This window comes from Vulpes vulpes, chromosome 7 (assembly GCF_048418805.1).
Source record: "Vulpes vulpes isolate BD-2025 chromosome 7, VulVul3, whole genome shotgun sequence".
In the NCBI taxonomy this organism is placed as follows: Eukaryota; Metazoa; Chordata; class Mammalia; order Carnivora; family Canidae; genus Vulpes; species Vulpes vulpes.
Genome location: NC_132786.1, coordinates 23,053,013 through 23,068,990, shown reverse-complemented (window position 1 = coordinate 23,068,990; position 15,978 = coordinate 23,053,013). Strand labels below are relative to the sequence as shown.

Sequence of the window (15,978 nt, the reverse complement as noted above, 5' to 3'; positions counted from 1 at the left end):
CATTCCCTAAAATTTCACACACATACCTACATGTACACAAATTCACACACACGGTAACAAAGCAAGGCCCTTTCTCACTTGATGTATGGCAATAATGAAATCAAAATTCATACTCTTTAAGATGAAAGGCATTGTACAATGATCCTGATTCAACAATTTTACAGTTAAACAAAATTAATTCCATTCCCAAAATTCCACTGACCTTAAGCTTTTAACATTTTCCACTGCAAAAATTATTGTCAATATTTACAAATCTTTAAACTTCTATTTAGTTGGAACCACTTATATTTACTGTATTTGTATTTCTTAGTAAATGCGTGTACATCCCTGTCAGGGCAAATAGAGCAGCTGCTACTCACTGGGAATCTCTGGGGCCCCACAGCAGGCCTGGGCTGGCTCGGGACCGGCAGCAAGGGCACTACAAGAAAAACAGCTTCCATTACAAACAGTTTACTGAAAAATATATGTAATATATTCAGTTTACACTCAATACTTTACAACCCCACATAAGAGAAGGGGAGAGCAGAACCTTTGTCAGCACACAACAGCAAGTGCAGAAGCTGAAATTTCAGCAGGGAAATTTCTATTTAGAACTAAAATGTTTTGCAACAGAAGGGCTTACTCCTCCTAAAATAAAAAAGTTTAGGGTTTCACATCCATATTCCAGTTATCCAGAATATCTAATCCAGTTCCGTTTTCTGACTCCAAATACAAACCTAAATCTAAACCCTCTAGAATCATGAGGGAGGTAGACAAGGAACAATACACGTACCCATGGTACTGTTACAAAGAACCATCTACTAACAATCCACTATGACAAGATTTCCAGTTTGGTTTGGGTGGTTGTTTTTAAACAAACAGAACTCCAATCTATCTACCAAAAGAACACAAAATCTTATAATTTTAAAGCAAACATTTTACAGCTGGGAAGAAGCCACATGTTAGTTTTATACCATGGGACTAAATCAGGTATCTTTAAGCCATTTACAACACATGCAACATATTGATCTTGATTTTGGAGGGGGAAAAAAACAAAAGCACTCCCCCACCTGACTGGGGTGTCCTGTATTTTTCATTAAAATGTGCCGCCAGATGCAAGTAGTAAGCTCTCAGGTTGTTAGGTGTTATGGGCTGAAATGTGGTCCCCTCTCAAATGTGTACACTTAAGTCTCAACCCCTAGTACCTCATAATAGGACTGTATTTGGGCTCGGGACCTTGGAAGAGTTGATCACAGTAAAATGGGGTCACATGAGTGGGCCCTGATCCAGTATGACTGGTGTCCTTTTAAGAGATTAGGACACAGACAGGCATAGAGAATAACCAACCAAGTGAGGATACAGAGAAAATACATAATAATAATGCTATCACGTACCATATGTTTAATTTAAGAAATGTCTGGTAAATGAGAAATACGAAAACGATACAAGTTGAAGGTCAAAATTACTTTAAAAACAGAATGCTAATACAAATTTTCTTTAATAGTGGTACTCTATATATCAGACCTTATAGTGAGGGTCAGACTTCCAAAGGTCCAATTTAAAGAGATAGTGTGAAAAAATAAAAAGGTGACAGTGTGTATAGTCACAATGGCTCAGACACAAACTGTGGCTAAAAGAAATTTATGATAAAATATACAATGGCAGAAGTTGGAGCCAGAGAGCGAGAGAGCACACCAGCACGCACACCAGCCTAATCCATTGAGCCAATTTCAAAATGAGAAGAGGTTAATTTGGGAGACTTCACAAAGAATGGGATCCAGCCTCCAATTCTGTAAGCTTCCTAAAAGGCACTGGGGGGTGGGGCGCTCATCAATTTATCTGAAGCAAAATATTAAAGTGTCTCTGATAAAGTGTGTGTGTGTATGGTATTTATCTCTGATACTACTTTTTTAAAAATTTTATTCATTTATTCATGAGAGAGACAGAGAGAGAGAGACAGGCAGAGACATAGGCAGAGGGAGAAGCAGGCTCCATGCAGGGAGCCCCACGTGGGACTTGATCCCGGGTCTCCAGGATCCCGCTCAGGGCTCAAGGCTGCAATAAACCGCTGAGCCACCTGGCTTCACGTGGAAAAATCATTTAGCTGGTTCTAAGAGTATAAAAACTACGGTCAGAAAGCTGATCTCATATTTACTGAATGATGAGCTTTGAGGTAGAAGGACTGCATTCTGTCAGGTTGCTGACTCCTTGGTATGGCACACCATTTTCATGTCCGGACTACATCCTGGGGTTTCCCCAGAGCTTTCTCACTCCATACTTCTAATACTATTTGTTTTTATTAGGCCAAAGAAAATCTGTGCACCTTACCAACTGTCAGTTTTCCATTCAATGTTTATGAGGATATACACAATAACAGACACTGATTGCAGTAAAATTATTCTGACAAATTACTCAGACTGCAGTTGCCTGTCTTGGGAATCACTGTGGAAAGGGCTGGGTTGTCCTCCCTGCTCACACGTGTGTGGTGGTCTGTTCATCCCACAGTGGCTGCAGGAGACACAGTCACAGGGACAACAGCAGTTACATGCAGCAGCCGTACAGCTTCCCTTGGGAGCACAGAGCCCTGGCAGAGGGTGATTCCAAGAGATTCCAGTATAAGGTGGGGCCAGGCGGGGGCTCAGTCAGGGGGTTAAGGACCCACTCTACCTCTACTTCCCAGATGTGTAAAACAGCAGCAGTCTCCCATAGTAGCACACACCCCATGCCCAAGGTCAGCCTGCCACTGTCACCATCACAGACGTGGCTCCAAGGCCACAGCATGATTTCATAATGCTTCCGGGCCACTGGCCTCCTCCCACACTTCAAGTTCGATCTCGGACTTCTCCTCAACTTCTGGAACTTTAGGATTCCAAGTTCAGTGTTAGCAGAGTCCAGCATCAGCCACCCCCTTCTTGCTCAAAGGGAATCAAAGGGAAACCCGAACGCTCCCCAAAATGGAGCTGTCAGTGCTGTTTCAGACCTCAGCTTTGGCTCTCACATCATCAAATGTGTCATGCCTACCCTCTGCTTCTGTCTGCTGGACCAACCGCGGCTCTCAAGTCCCAGAGTTCGGCTCCTGTCTCATCATGGTCTCTAGTGGTCTTTAGTCTTGGCAGAAACAATGCTTCCTGTCCCCAGCCTCTTGGGTCCCGGACTACTGTCCTCCATCCCTCTGCAGCCGCATCCAAGACCTGGTCATCATCAATGACCCACCTTTCTGCAATCTCTATGCAGCCCCATTCTTACCACTACCTTCGACCTCACCACCTCACTCTCTCCCAGAAGTCTCCCACCTTCTTTTTGCCCATACAAACAATGCCACCCTCTACTGCCTGGTCAACACCTGGACTCCGGCAAACCCCACACTGTGTCTGTGCCACACAACCACGCTGTGGTCTGACGCTAAGGTCACCACCACAAAGCTCAAGTGAGTTTCAACACTGCCCACCATCCCCCGCCAGCACATCCACTCCTCTACTCCCCTAGGGGAAGACTCCATGCCTTCTCTCCCCTCCACTTCCCAGCTCTTATCTCCTTTCAACCTACACCAGGAGAGAGCAACAAGACCCCTCCACTCCACTGTCCTCCCCCACTGCCATGCCTGCAGCCAGGCCAATGGGTGCCGGGTCCCAGTGAGGACAAGTTCCCCCTTGCCTGCATCCATGATTTCTTTCCTTCTCAACTGGATACTGGTTTTCCCATCTGAAAATAAGAAACTTTCTCTCAAGCCCATTTCCTCCTACCAATTACCATCCAACTTCTGTTTTAGCAAAACATCTTCAGAGACGGTCAGTGCAATGCTGCAATGCCCTCCCACTTCCATGCCCCTAATCTCTGTCCGGTCTGCCTGAGGCAGGCATCTTCACCGTGATACCACAACCACCCTGTCAAAATCCCGAAGACCCCTGCAAGTCCACTACGCAGCCCTGTCAGCAGAGGCCACATTCCTCTGCTGCTTGTCCCCCACAACTCTTTCAGCTTCCTCCTTCCTACGCCCTACAGGGTCCCTGCCTGTCCTGTCGGGGAGCTGCAGGTTCCAAGCCACACTTCAACATCCTTCCCCTGGGCTTTTCACTGGGTGCAGGCTCTAGACTTGCCTATGTGCCAACCACCTAACTCTTACTAATTGTATAGTGGACACCTCCACCCACAGATCTAGTTAACATCTAAAATGCAGCACATCCAGAACACAACTTCAGGCCTTCCCCCCCTCAGAACCTTCTCTCCCTCATCACAAGTGGTGGCAAGTCCATCCTTCAAGACCCCCTTGGCATCATTTTTGCCTCCTCCCTTCCACACACCCATCAAGTCCATTCTCAAATCCTGCTGGCTCTGTTCTTAACTGTATCCAGCATCTGACAGCTTTCCACCATCACTGCCATCACCCCAATCTGAGCCACCACCCTGTGTTACCCGCATTAGTGTAGTCTTTCCCCTGCCGAACACCAGCTTCCACCCTTACCACCATACAGCTCACTCCCAACAGGGGAGCAAGAATGACCCTTTCAAGAGAGAAACTAAATCAGGTCATTCCCCTGCTCTCCAGTCACAGCCCATTGTGCTCAGAGTAAAACCCACAGCTCTTAGACTGGTTTGAGGTCTCATGTGACTCAGGTCCCACAGTTCTTCTCTGCTTTCATCATTCCACTTGTGCCGTATCATCTCTTTTTGGCTTCTGGAACACTCAAGGCATGGTTCCACCCTCTCTTCTTGCTGATCCCTCGCCTGGAATATTCTCCCCTGAAACACGAGCATCACTGGCTCCCCGACCTCTTTCAACTCTGACCTCTGCAATGAAGCCTACCCCTGTGGCTCTAGTTACAGCCACAGCCAACCCTGGGCCCTTGCTCTATTCTCTGTCCACTAGCACGCTGCACACGTTCTTACTGTGATGGTTCTGGCCCACTGCCCATCTTTGTTGGCTAGAAAGCAAGATCACCACTGCAGAAAGCTTTATTTTTTTTTTTCAGTGATATATCTCAAATGCCAGAGATATAGTATCTCCATCAATGTGTACTGAACAAATTCATGAAGACACACTCCATATCCACTGCTCAAAAGTAGTATCCTAGCCTCAATAACATGGGTCTGTAATAACATTAGAGGTTATTCACTTAACCAGAGCATACTGAGTGGAACACTCACTGTGCTAACATTCTCACTAGGCTATTTAGGAAGAATACAAACTCAGGCATTTCCACAATGTCCTCCACTGCCCTTGAAATTTAAAATTTGTTCAGTACTTTCCACCACATCAAGTTTGGCCCATCAAGCTGGCATGTATTAGGGAGTTGGTGGGGAAAGGAACCAAAGAAGTCAAGTCGTTCTTACAGACTTGCTCATGAGAACCTGGCCACGGTACCATGTGACTTTATCATAGCAAAAGAGACACGTACCTTGGACGGGCGTCACCACTGCCCCTTTGAAGTGGGGGTTTATGTGTATGTTCTTGGGCTGCTGTGGGGTCACGGGGGGAGGGGTCATCATCACCCTCGGGGCCTCTATCTGAGGGGGCATGTGCACTCCCTGAGGAGGGGAAGCGTGGTGCGGGTGCTGCAGGGGGAGCAGAGGCTGTAGTTGCTGCTGCTGGAACAGACTTCTGATAGGCTGCTGCTGCGGAGGTGGTGGCGGCGGCGGAGGTGGTGGCTGAGGCTGCGGAGGAGGAATTAATCTTGGAGAGTGTGTCTAAAAACCACCCAAAAAAAAGAGAGAAAAATTCACAGAAATCAACATTTGCAAGAAGAGTACAAGAAGGCTAACGCCTTACAGATTTACACTAGTTACAGTAAGAGCAATATTGGAGAAGTAAGTTCAGTGACACCTGCATAAACAGCAAAAAAGCTGCACTGCCTGTCCCGGTGAGGGCCGCTGCCTCACAATGTGGATCAATCTCAGGGCAAAGAAGAAAATATGGTAGCCTTAAAATCACTTGCATGGATTCCAAAAGAAAACATTTCGGTTCAGGCAATAAACCTGCCCAGAGCGAGCCAAGCACTGTGCTATAGCCAGAGCCCAAGCTGCCCTCACCTCCTGCTAGCCAGTCTTGCTCCTCCTCCCTGCCTCCTCCAGAAAGCCGGGAAGAAAGATGGGGCTGTGCATAAGTGGCCTGCCAGAAATGAGGCCTCAGAGGAGGATGGAGAATGAGAAAAAGCCTCACTCCCCCAAGAGGGTGGGAGAGACGAGGAGGCAGAGATGTGTCACACAGGGAAAAGAAAGGAACAGCCTGCAAGCAGCAGGCACAGAGACACACCTGCTGGGGGAAGCAGGAGAGCAGTGTGGCCACAGCCATGGAAACAGAAGACGGGCAGAGGCAAGGATGGGAAAACAGACAACTGATGCAGTCAGGGGTAGGGGGGTGGGGGGTATGTCACACAGTCCTGAGGGGAAGGATGTGGCTGCTGAGGGCCGAGGTGACCCCGCATCCTAAGCCCCTGTGGAAAGGTCAGAGCAGGAAGAACGGGCGTCCTCCAGACAGTGTGCTGCAGGGGGGTCCTCGCCACTGTCCTTTTACAAATCAAGCAGTTGGTCAGCAAAAGAGCTGCAAGTGGAATCCACCCAAGGTGACTCCACAAGTCCTGCTAGTGGCCACTCAGACTGGCCACAACTAAGTAGCAGAGGGAGTGCCACGCCACTGACTCCACCTTCCCACAAGAATGCCAGATGATGGAGGCCTCTGAACGCCAGTGCCTCTGAACACCAGTGCCGAGGGAAGGGCTTGTCGCCACAGCACACAGAGTGTATAAGGAGGAATCAGCGATGTGATGTGGTGGACGGAGTTACTAGGGAGTGACACAGCCCTCCGCAGGCCACGGCAAAAGTCGAATGGAAGAAACAGCCAGGCCTGGACAAAGAGCAATAGGAAATGAGACATTTCAGAGAAACCCACGGAATTCTGAAAGCAAACTGAATATGGTCTTGGTCTCGGGGAAGACTCTTCCAAAGATTCCAGGACTAGCCTCCATCCATCGCTAGCCGTGCACCCAGAATCCAGTGTGTTCTCTATTATTAAACTCATGGGGTCTTGTCTCACTCGCCACTGAGCCCTCAGAGAGTACCCTGACTGACAGACGGTCACCAGAGCCAAACATGGACCTAACAGACAGTGAACACGGGGCAGGGCCACCCACTCAAGAGCACCAAGGCGTTCTAAGGAAATCATGTGCTGTAAACCGGTGAGTTCGGGGGTGTGAGGTGCCCGTGTGGAGGCATAAAGGGCGGCAAGAAAGCACAGAATCAGCAGGGTCAGGGCTGGAGACTCACACTTGCACAGAGAGGGCGGGTGGCAGGAAGGTGACGCCGCCCAGCGAGAGCTCTGACCAAAAGGAGGGCTGCCAGGGTAGCAGCTGAAGAAGAGAAGGAGAGCACAGCCCAGCCCCAGGCAGGAGAGGATCAGGGAAGAACAGCAGGGACGACCGGACAGACCGGGAAGGCAGCGATCCTGAGAGCACCCTCAGAAGGGGTGAAGGGAGTGCCAGCCAGGCGGCAAGGGACCGACCTAGAACATGTTCTAATACAAAGACATAAGGAAGAAGATTCTTCCCAGAACTCTGAAGAGCTCTGCGATGGGGAGCGACCAGGATCCAGAGCATTTGTGATCTGAGGACAGACATGGATGGGAGCGAGGTTATGTTCCTCTCCAACAGCTCTGGGCCTCCCAAGAAAGTGAAATTTGAAAAGACCATGACTAGCAAAGGTGAGTACAGAGCTTACAGCGCAAAGCACCACCAGGCCGAGCAGGTCTCAGCACAGGCTTACTTCCAGGGCCCAGCTCAGTCATGAGAGTTCTGGAGACAGGACACACCCGGCAGGGGCCCAGGCTGTTTTCCAGTTGGCTAACAGTACTCAAAGGCTCACAGCTCCTCTCAGCCCAGCCTCTCCAGGGAGGCCAGAGGGGCATGCCTCCTCTCCTTGTGGATATAAAGTTCCCTTTCCAGGATCAGAGTTATGATTACACACAAACAGGTCTCCGTGTGTGGTTGCTCCCTCCTCCCCAAGGAGGCCATGGCTGCTCAATACATGGCACTCAGAGGCTGGGAGCGAAGGTACAGAACAGGGACAAGAAAGAAGGAACTAAAGGTCCAGCCCCTTTGCTATTTGAGAAGCTTCAAAACAAAATAGTTGTATGAGCAAACAGCATCATTAATATCATCAACTTCTTTACGTTGTTAATTAAGCCACCAACTTCTCTCCCCTTCCTGGACTTCAAAATTGGAATTCCCATGTTACAACAGTAAGGCACCTTACTTACAAGTCACAAGTGAATGCATCTAACGTTGACCATTTCTACAAAGAGGCAAAGCATGACTTCCCCCTAAATTCAAATAAAAATGTACGAGGGACATGTGGTAGACACAGTGAACATGTATTTGTACTAAATAAATTTATATTTAAAGATTAACTTCTGAAGGAAAAAGCCATAAAATGCTAAAGCTAATTAAAATAACATAAAAATCACTATACTTCCTTTCTCTGCTTCTACAATATCTCATCTTTGAAATGCGCAGAAAACGCAAATTGAGCTGAAGTTCCAAGTGTACAATTACGAATAGGATATGATAGTTACTCTAAGAGAAACTGCTACACTTAAGGGAGAAAACTCTGGCAAACAGTACAAAGGAAAAACTATTTTTATGAAGTGAACAATACTGCCTAGGTTCTACACAAACGTATGCACCATTTTGAGCATGGATGCTCAGGAGCAACAACCCTCTACAAAGTAGGGAGAGGACAGAAGCCAGGCTCCTCCTTGTGCTTCTTGGCCTGTTACTTCTTTCTCCATAAGTAGCTGCATACTAATTCTTCTTTTTACTACACAAATACCAGGAGGACTGAATTTATAAGACCATAGATGAAGTTATGTTATGAAGACACTTCAGCTGTTATTCCTACTACGAGATTTTAATTTCAGAATAGGATATCCACACCAAATATGAAAGCCACAAGGGTACATTTTCATTTTTCTAAAGCCTTGGACTAACGCAAGAAAAGTAAACATTACCACGCCAGGAGGCTGTGTCGGGAGCAGAGCAGGTCTGTGATCTTTCATTCTTGCACGCTCGCCACTGTCTCTCCTCTGGTCTCCCATTCCACGACACACTACCGAGCCTCCTCTCCTTCCTCCCCGCCTCGAACCATAGCGCCCCTGCTTATGCTGTCGTTCTCGCTCTTCAAATTCAAGCAACGCAGCTTTGGCTTCTGCTGAAAGCTCTATTTGAAAAAAGGTATACATGTTAGATATTTCAAACAGCCTAAACTAGATTCACAGGGAGAAAACAAGGAAAGCACACATGATAAGGACACCATGAAACAACAAATGCGTCACCCCCAGGACATGACTAGTGGCAGCAAGCAGGGCCAGCTGCCGACCCTCGCCGTCCCGTCTGTTTGTGACCCCTGCTGAAGACACGCTCCTCCCATGAACCATGTAGGGAACACAGGAGCCTCAGCAAATTTCAAAGTATTTTCAATTGAGACCACACAAATGTGCAGAGGGAAGCTAAAAGGAGGGGGCCAGGGCTCGGAGTCCACTGCCCTCAAGCCGCTGCAGTCACTTTCTCCCTGACAGCATGCGGCACAGGCCAGGAGCAGGCTCTCCGGGCCCACACCAGCACAATGTCCTCAGTGGGACCAGTACCAGCAGCATGGATATGCAGTGGCACACAGACTCAAAATTAATAAAGAAAACAAATTCCTGCTTATTCTGATGTAAATGAAACTATTAATGAAATCACTCAAATCAATTTCATACAATGGAAAAATCATTTAATATTATTTCAGATTTATCAAAACAACAACAAAATAAACCTTTACTCTGAAAAAAGACTTCCACCCATGCAATCTGATAATGGAAGTTAGATGAGAGCAAAGTTGCAGAAGAAAAAAATCTCATTAATGCAAACGCTTTTATAGGACGACCCAGTAGCTGCTCACCTCTCTGACCACTGCTTTAAGGATACAAAAACACGGATTCCAGCCCTAAGCAGCTTCAGTTGGCATATTATTCTCAATTCCTAAAAGAGAAAAGCTGACTTATTCATATACGGTTCCTTCACTTTAAAATATGGCCTGAACTGTGATATCTTATATTAGCAAGTGTATATCTCCTGAAGGTTTCACTGAATCCTGAGAGGCATTCATATACTCTCTTCCACAGTGAAGGGCAAATTTTAAACATTACCAGTTTATCTCCTACACCTTGGATTCCATAATCATCTCCAAACTCTTCCAAAATTTCTCAGCCACATTTCATTTTCTTGATATTGTTTCTGTGGTATTCCCCTCCCCTTCAAATAAATCTAGACCCCATTCAAAAGAAAATTTAATCTCCTCTTAACAAGCACAGACTTTTACTCTAATCTTGACTACATGATGGGTTCACATACACATTTTATGCGGTGAATCAGCAATTATTTTTCTAGTGGTTCTAAATGTCAAGATTAATTTCACTATCCCCAGTAATAAAATGGTTTCAAATGACATCTTTAATCAGCAAGTAAAAATGCTTTCCTCCAATTGAGACAAGCTGTCACAAAAGGTCACCAAAATATGACAGGATGGAAATTACATTTGTAACTTCAACTGAAATGTTAATTTCCTCTTAAGTGTTTTCTGAACTATGTCCATATTCTAAAGTAAAGAGATATAGCTCAACGTAACAAAGTTTTACAACGCATTGCCCTTTTCCAAAATGTGCTTAAGAAAAACACTTGCATACATAAGATTTTATACTAGTTGGACTAATACATAATGAATAAATATTTATGAAATACACAGCTTATATGGCAAAATAAAAATAACAAATGATAGTCTGAAGTTTTTTTTTACAAGAGAATTTGGATCAAGTAATTTGTAAACACCTGTAATACAAGGACCATTATGTGAACTGAAGGCAATATCCTATTGCTGGCACCATCAATCTTGAACTGTTTATTATTAGATGAAAATATTCTTCCCACAGATCCTTGGTCTTAAAACTAACTAAGGATATTATTTCAAGAGAACATTATGTGGATATAATAAGAATGTTCTTTAGGCTAAAGCAATAAAATACAATTTAACATACTACATGGGCCAATGAAATCTAGAATATCATGAAATCTAGATGCTTACTCATAGGTTAATGGATTAAAAAGGCCTAACAGAAATGTAGTCTTTCGTGTACTGCTAGTACTGCTCTCGAAGAGAATCTCAGGTCTACCTCCCAGGACCAAAGAACTGGCAGCTCAGAACTTCTGTGCTGAGACCTTAGAAAAACCAGTCACTGACACCTACTTTATAGAGATGGCTTTTGACATTTCGATTCAAAATACATCACTCCCTTACACATGTATGTTCTAGAAATCCTCTCAGCTGGGATCCACAAGAGAGTCAAGCACTTATACCCCATGGCATCGTTTGTACATAATTCATGAATCTATCTGCTAAGCATGTGGTTTTGTACCATACTCAGGAAAACTGAGGAAAAAAGTCACATTTTCTGAAAGGCTTAGTTCTCAGAATGCTGGTTGAAAGCCCCAAATTCTATATGAATTCAAAATACACACTGACTCAGTATTAGGGTCTATAGCTGCCAGACTGTCCTATATACGAATCTGTGGTCTCCCCATTTAATGATGGCGTCCCCTATCTGAATGCAAGAAGGGCTGAGAGAGAGAGACCCAACATTCTTTTGAGTTTTGAAGGGAACTCATTGCCTGCAAACAGGCCAAAGGGTCAAGAACGGGGGATGCCAGAGCATCATGATTTCAGTCTTCTTTTTAAGGAGTGGAAGGTTCTCAATATTAATCAATGATATCACAAGTTAATTTTTATTTGTATTCAAATTGTTAAAAGACATCATTTGTCAAAAAACATATCATGAGACAATGTATGGATTCTGGCAGCAAGACATTTTAATCCCATTACAAAGAGTAAACAGCCTTATACAGTCAAATAAATATAAGTATTTCTATACAGGACCTGACACTGCTATCTCTCATCACCAGTAACACACAAATAAATTAGAGGGTAAAACTTGTGCAGATTTCTAGTTTACCAAATAATGTACAGTTTCTCTTTCTCCATCAATTATTTTTTTCATTTGGGGGCACCTGGGTGGTTCAGTGGTCATGCATCTGCCTTTGGCTCAGGGTGCGATCCCAGGTCCTGGGATCGAGTCCCACATCAGGCTCCCCAAAGGGAGGAGCCTGTGTCTCTGCCTCTCTCTGTCTCTCTCATGAATAAACAAATAAAATCTTTTAAAGTTAAAAAATATATATGTATATATATATGTATATATATATTTTTTCTCATATGTAAAATTACCCTTCTGTGCGGGGAAGGGGGGGTGTTGGGTGGACGTGGGATCAGGCTAATAAGAGTGTACTGTTTTAGGAAACCAATCTGTAAATGGACAGAAAAATCCATTTTGTACTGGGAATAAGCCTAACTTGAGTTACCAGAAAACTCATGTTTCAAACACTAAGCCTGCTTATGTCAGGGGTCACATGTATGGAAAAGAAAAAGATATATTTAAGCATCATTTTCACTTGGTCTACTACCCAGCCAAATTTGCACAAATGCATTTATTTTTTAATGTTTAAAAGAATGGCAAATGTCCAAACTCTTTATGCTTACAGCCCCTCTGCCACTAAGGACTCCAGACTCTCTATTTTTTTTCCTCCCTCTGTATTTAAAGGCTCCTGCTTACCTACCACTAACCCTTCCAACCTCTTCCCTCAGGAGGTACAAATGACCACGAAAAGAGCAAAAGGAGGCAAAGGTCCTGAGATGCAGGAATGAAAACAACACAGATGATGAGCACAAGCAGGATGGATACCTCGAGACATACTATCAGTGCCTGGGGCAGGTACACTGCAAAGAGAGAGAACTCTGGTTGAGGACAGGAGGCAGGCAGAGGCACTGAGGTTCAGGGAAAGGCAACCTCCACACTAGCCTACAGGGAGCTGGCTACAGAGGGAACAGCCCTTGGTGTTTGACAAGTGATCTCACATCCTAAGAACCTGTAGCTATCCCAGTTACTATGATGTGATACATGAAGTTCCCCAACTTATATAACACCATAGCCACTACAAAACTGTAGAAAAGTGATGATCCATCCCCATCCCAACCCTATGCCATCTCTAATAAGATGCTGCCCATTGCCCTCCAGGGCTCAGCCAGGAACACCCCTCGCCCTTGTTCATCTTACTCTAGCCCAAGCCTGAGATGTCTGCTCCAGTGTGTAACGCTACCAAGTCCTCCTGCTAAAGGACACATTTTTGTTTTTCGCTTATCCTCCTATTTTAAGACTTTTGCTTCATCTCCTTTTACCCAAGGCCAACTTCAGATCCTCTTTCTTAGAAACTTAGGTTGTCCTGCTTTAGATAAACTGGCCACTTTATAGCATAAGTTGAGAAAAGTCCAGGAAACTTTTGGGTCAAAAGGCAGAGGAGGAGGAAATCAAAGGGCTAAGAAGTAGAGACTGCCAAGAGTCTAACAATCTCTCCATAAATCACGCCTAATAAATAACATGGTAAGACTTTCTCACTACTGTTAACGTGAATACCCTGGGAGCCTGGTGTCCTCAGGTAGATTCATACCTACCACTTATAGACATGTGCTCATGTTTCCAAATGAAAAGGGCTATAAATAATAGTTTAAAAAATAAACGTTATGACTGAGGAGCTTATTTTTATTTCCACCAAGACTCGTACGTGGGTAAATCCTCTGTCCTTCCACCCTTCCACCCTCTTCCTTAGAATACAGTATAATATCCTAGTGGTTCTCAAAGTACAGGTTCCAGAGCAGCAAGAATAGCATCACCTGGCAACTCAAGAGAAATCCAACTTTCTTGGGTACCAGCCTAAACCCACTGAATCAGAAGAGCTGGGAGCGGGTCTGGGAATCTGTGTTTTAATAAGTCTTCTAGGGGATTCTGTTGCTTGCTCCAATTTGAAAACCACTTTATTCTTTGTAATAGATGCTGGGAAAAAAAACTTGTTGAGGGGTAGGATTAGGTTAATACTGAAAAGGGCTCTCTGCTGATCAGCAACAGCCTGCTGTAGATCTTTAAAAGCAGGGTTTACTCAGAATGATATTCAATTGATTATGTCTATAAACAAATCACCTTATCTCATGAAACATGGAGAATGACATACAGGAAAGACAAAAAAGATGGTTATAATGACAATAATAAGTACAAAACACAAACAGTCTGGTCTAGACTTAGCCCCAGCAACCTTGTGTGTCTCAGGAGGGTTCAAATGACCCTGTACCATCCCCACACCACCTTCCTAGAGCCAGCCAGGACCTGCACGGTATGCATGAGAATAGGTCTAGGCCATCAACTCCAAAAGAAAAACTATTTAAAAAAAATGAGCAATCAAGTATTTTATTGATATTTTTAATCCAGAAGACAGTCATTTTTATAGAATGACTTTCACAGCACCATAACTCAGCTCTAACCTGGCAAAGACCATCCACTCTCTGGACAGCACATACAATAATCTATGAAGAGAACTGTTTCTACCTATTTGATTAATTATAATAGTACCATGGAGGAAGTTAAAATGGAGTGAAGAAGGATGGGAGACAGGCAAAAAAAGTTACCCAAAGTTTCTGGAATGTTCCTTCTCTCTCTAGTTACATCTGAGAGCCTAATAATTGTTCCTTCTTTCCTCTCAGTTTTGAAACGTAATCGTCCAGATTCTTCATCATCATCATCTTCTTCATCTGATTCTTCTTTTATGTCCTTCTGTAGTTCCAAAGTTTCCATACTGCCCTACAATGCGGATACACAAAACAAAAAGGGAGAGAGGCTGAGTTCATTCACATTCTTGTGAATGAAATACTGAAGAATGTTTTTATATCTATAACAAGGCTCTTTATATTTAAGGTGAAAAGATACTGTAAAATGTTCCATGACAAGGCCATGTGAAATACTAAACTGTTCCAGGAACAAATAATCATCTCAAACATTAAAAAAAAGTTTTTTAGGAAAAATTCCACTCCTGCTTGTAATTAATATACAATATATACTGTTGTTACTTATGTTTCTGAGAGAAGAAACATAATTTTTTTTTTCTATTTAAAAATTTTTTTCAAGTAAGCACCATACCCAACCTGGGGCTCTAACTCATGACCCAGAGATCAACAGGTGAAGCTCTACCAACTGAGCCTGCCAGGAGCCTCAGGAAACATGAATTTCAAAAGTCCCTGCTGGCCTCAAGTCTGATCCAATTTCCAGCAAAATTCAAAACATTCATTAAACTAACCCTGAAGTTCCATGAGTTATCAGCAAAAATGGAATGTGTGACTTACATTCAATGAGAGTATACTCCTTCCTGTCACACAGGCTCAACACTTCAGGAGCTCCTGCCCTCATCTACCATGACTTGTACTCTAGGCAAGCACTCCAAGTCTGCTGTTAGGTTGGTTGGTCTTTTCAGCCTCCAAACTCTTTCCTCATTCACCCTGACGCTCTACTTTATTCTACTGTCCAGAGTTTGTGCATCACTGCCTCTGGCTCTGACTACTGCAATAGCAAAGCTTTTTTTTTTTCTTTCAGTCATGCTAAAACCAGCTTTCATCTTATATTCTGCTAGCATTCCTACAAAAATATCACCTAACCTAGTCCCAACTAATAGCAATTTCTTCACCAACAATTCTTACTCTACCATTAACTTTCCTTTTGATCTCACCACTTTTCACCTTGTACTAGGTCTCAATGACCTCCTGTGAGATAAGATAGGGACTGAGTGCCATGTTCATTTCAATACTTTTTGTAAACATAAAGAAAACAGAATTCATCCCTTTATTCTCGTGATTCATAATTTTAAATGTCCTTTACTCTTAAAAGAAACAAACATGAACTACTTTATTAGAAAATGCACAAGAAAAAAATTAAATAAACCAAAGATAAAATTGTTTTGTATTCTTTTCCCAACATTTTCTGTGCACATACTCATTGCTATATACTTCAAGTCTCTAATAACTTCAGGTGTTCAAATGCCTAAAGAT

At 43.9% G+C, this 15,978-nt stretch overlaps 1 protein-coding gene across 7 annotated transcripts in view; it reads right to left on the bottom strand.

Annotated features, from left to right (window-relative positions):
• RBM33 (RNA binding motif protein 33) overlaps positions 1-15,978 on the bottom strand; it is a 136,044-nt gene that overhangs the window by 61,935 nt on the left and 58,131 nt on the right. For all 7 annotated transcript variants that reach the window (XM_072763242.1, XM_072763243.1, XM_072763244.1 and 4 more), the window contains 4 exons: positions 14,569-14,740; positions 8,978-9,186; positions 5,376-5,664; positions 360-418 (listed from right to left, as the gene is read on the bottom strand). In XM_072763242.1, coding sequence (XP_072619343.1) covers positions 360-418; positions 5,376-5,664; positions 8,978-9,186; positions 14,569-14,740 — 729 coding nt within the window. The remainder of the gene's footprint in view (positions 1-359; positions 419-5,375; positions 5,665-8,977; positions 9,187-14,568; positions 14,741-15,978) is intronic.